Source organism: Oryctolagus cuniculus, chromosome 17, assembly GCF_964237555.1.
Source record: "Oryctolagus cuniculus chromosome 17, mOryCun1.1, whole genome shotgun sequence".
In the NCBI taxonomy this organism is placed as follows: Eukaryota; Metazoa; Chordata; class Mammalia; order Lagomorpha; family Leporidae; genus Oryctolagus; species Oryctolagus cuniculus.
Genome location: NC_091448.1, coordinates 33,601,010 through 33,603,165, shown reverse-complemented (window position 1 = coordinate 33,603,165; position 2,156 = coordinate 33,601,010). Strand labels below are relative to the sequence as shown.

Sequence of the window (2,156 nt, the reverse complement as noted above, 5' to 3'; positions counted from 1 at the left end):
TGAATTTGGGACCAGAGGAAGCAGGTTCCAGGCCAAGTTTGCTGTTCAGTTGTGAGCAAGTCACGGCTGTGTTCTCGTTTGTCAGACTGGTTAACGTGACAGCAGTACTTCTACTATCGGTGTTGTGAGGTATGATGAGATAGAAAGGTGAAAGTGTCTCACACAGTAGCTAGTAGTCTGATTTGTTGTACTTTATAAAGAAGTTCCTTCTTTTTTACAGATAAAACATGTCTAGAGAGGAGATTGTTGTTTAAAGACAAATTACTTTTTTTTTTTTTTTTTTGACAGGCAGAGTGGACAGTGAGAGAGAGAGACAGAGAGAGAAAGGTCTTCCTTTGCCGTTGGTTCACCCTCCAATGGCCGCCGCTGCAGCCGGCGCACCGCGCTGATCCTGGCAGGAGCCAGGAGCCAGGTGCTTTTCCTGGTCTCCCATGGGGTGCAGGGCCCAAGCACCTGGGCCATCCTCCACTGCACTCCCTGGCCATAGCAGAGAGCTGGCCTGGAAGAGGGGCAACCGGGACAGAATCCGGCGCCCCAACCGGGACTAGAACCCGGTGTGCCGGCGCCGCAAGGTGGAGGATTAGCCTATTGAGCCACGGCGCCGGCTGACAAATTACATATTTTATAAGATTTATTTAGTCAATTTTTTATTTGAAAGGCAGAACAGAGTGATATTTGGAAAGAGAAAGAGAATTTCCTTCCACTGGTTCAATCCCTAAATGGCTGCAACAGTTGTGGCTGGGCCAAGCTAAGCCAGGAGCCAGGGATTCCGTCCTGGTTTCCTACGGAGACCCTGGTTCTTGTACCATTCTCCACTTCCTTCTCAGGCTCATTAGCAGAAAGCTGTGTTGGATACAGTTAGCTGGGACTCAACCCAGCACTGTAAAAGGAAATGCTGGTTCACAAGTGGTAGCTAAACCCACTCACCACAACACTGGTCCCTAAATCAACTTATTAAAAGTTCACTCCTTGTGGCACATCACTAGGCTCTTTCCTAATCTCCTCATGGCTGCCTGCATCTCCTGGTTTCTCAGGGTGTAGATCATGGGGTTGAGCATGGGGGTCAATACCGTGTAGCTGACAGACACAGCCTTGTCCAAAGGGAAGGGCGTGAAGGGCCGTGAGTAGATATAGATACAGGGGATGAAGATCATAGACACCACGATGATGTGTGTGGTGCAGGTGGAAGCTGCCTTCCTCCGTGCTTGCCCCGAGTGGGAGCGCAGCATCACCAAGATGGCGGCGTAGGAGGTCAGGAGGAGGAGGAACCAGATGAGCACCAGCATCCCACTGTTGGAGATCATGAGGAACTCCAGGAGGGCAGTGTCCGTGCAGGCCAGTCTCAGCACTTGGGGGACGTCACAGTAGAAGTTGTCCAGGATGTTGGGGCCACAATAAGGCAAGGGGAGCATCAGAGACAGCTGGACAATGGAGTGGACAAAGCCCCCTACCCAGGCAGCCACCACCAGTGTCACACACAGGCGAGTGTTCATGATGGTGACATAGTGGAGGGGCCGGGAGATGGCTATGTAGCGGTCATAAGCCATCACTGAGAGAAAGAAGACAGTCCCGCCTCCCAAGAGGTGGAAGAAGAAGATTTGGGCCATGCAGCCCTGGTAGGAGATGGTCTTGGTCTCACGAAAGAAGTCTGCCAGCATCCTTGGGCAGGTGACTGTGGAACAACAGAGGTCTATGACAGCCAGGTTGCGGAGAAGAAAATACATGGGCATGTTGAGTCGGGGGTCCAAAGTTACTGTGACCATGATAAGAAGATTTCCCACCACCGTGGTGACGTAAACCAATAAGAACAGCATGAACAGGAATTTCTGGAGCCCCTGGATGTGCGACAAGCCCAAGAGGATAAACTCGGACACTCGTGTGAGGTTCTGGGTCTCCATGAGTTCTTCCCCACATGCAAAACAAAGTCACAGAGACGCAATCATATTCTCCCGGATGATCAGGATTGAGTTGATCAGTGTTACTGTTGAGTACCATACAAAGATGTAGGTCCTGGGGCACCAGTGGGATAACTGTGTTTCCAAAGCTCCTGCAGGCTTACACCCTAACCACAACCTACGTCATGTTGCAGGCTTTCGCAGTTTTTGTTTAACGTTTGGACTGTGCTGTCCTTGCCCACACATTTCATCTCTGAAATG

The 2,156-nt window shown here is 50.8% G+C and overlaps 1 protein-coding gene across 1 annotated transcript; it reads right to left on the bottom strand.

The window, feature by feature from the left end:
• Positions 1-962: 962 nt before the first annotated feature.
• On the bottom strand, positions 963-1,898 carry LOC100356911 (olfactory receptor 4D1-like). Its single transcript, XM_008271245.3, has one exon. It carries the CDS (start codon positions 1,896-1,898, stop codon positions 963-965), a length of 936 nt encoding a protein of 311 aa, XP_008269467.3.
• Between the last annotated feature and the right edge of the window lie 258 nt (positions 1,899-2,156).

Coding starts and splice junctions, on each gene's coding strand:
- LOC100356911 (XM_008271245.3), bottom strand. CDS start 1,898: ATGGAGACCCAGAACCTCACACGAGTGTCCGAGTTTATCCTCTTGGGC.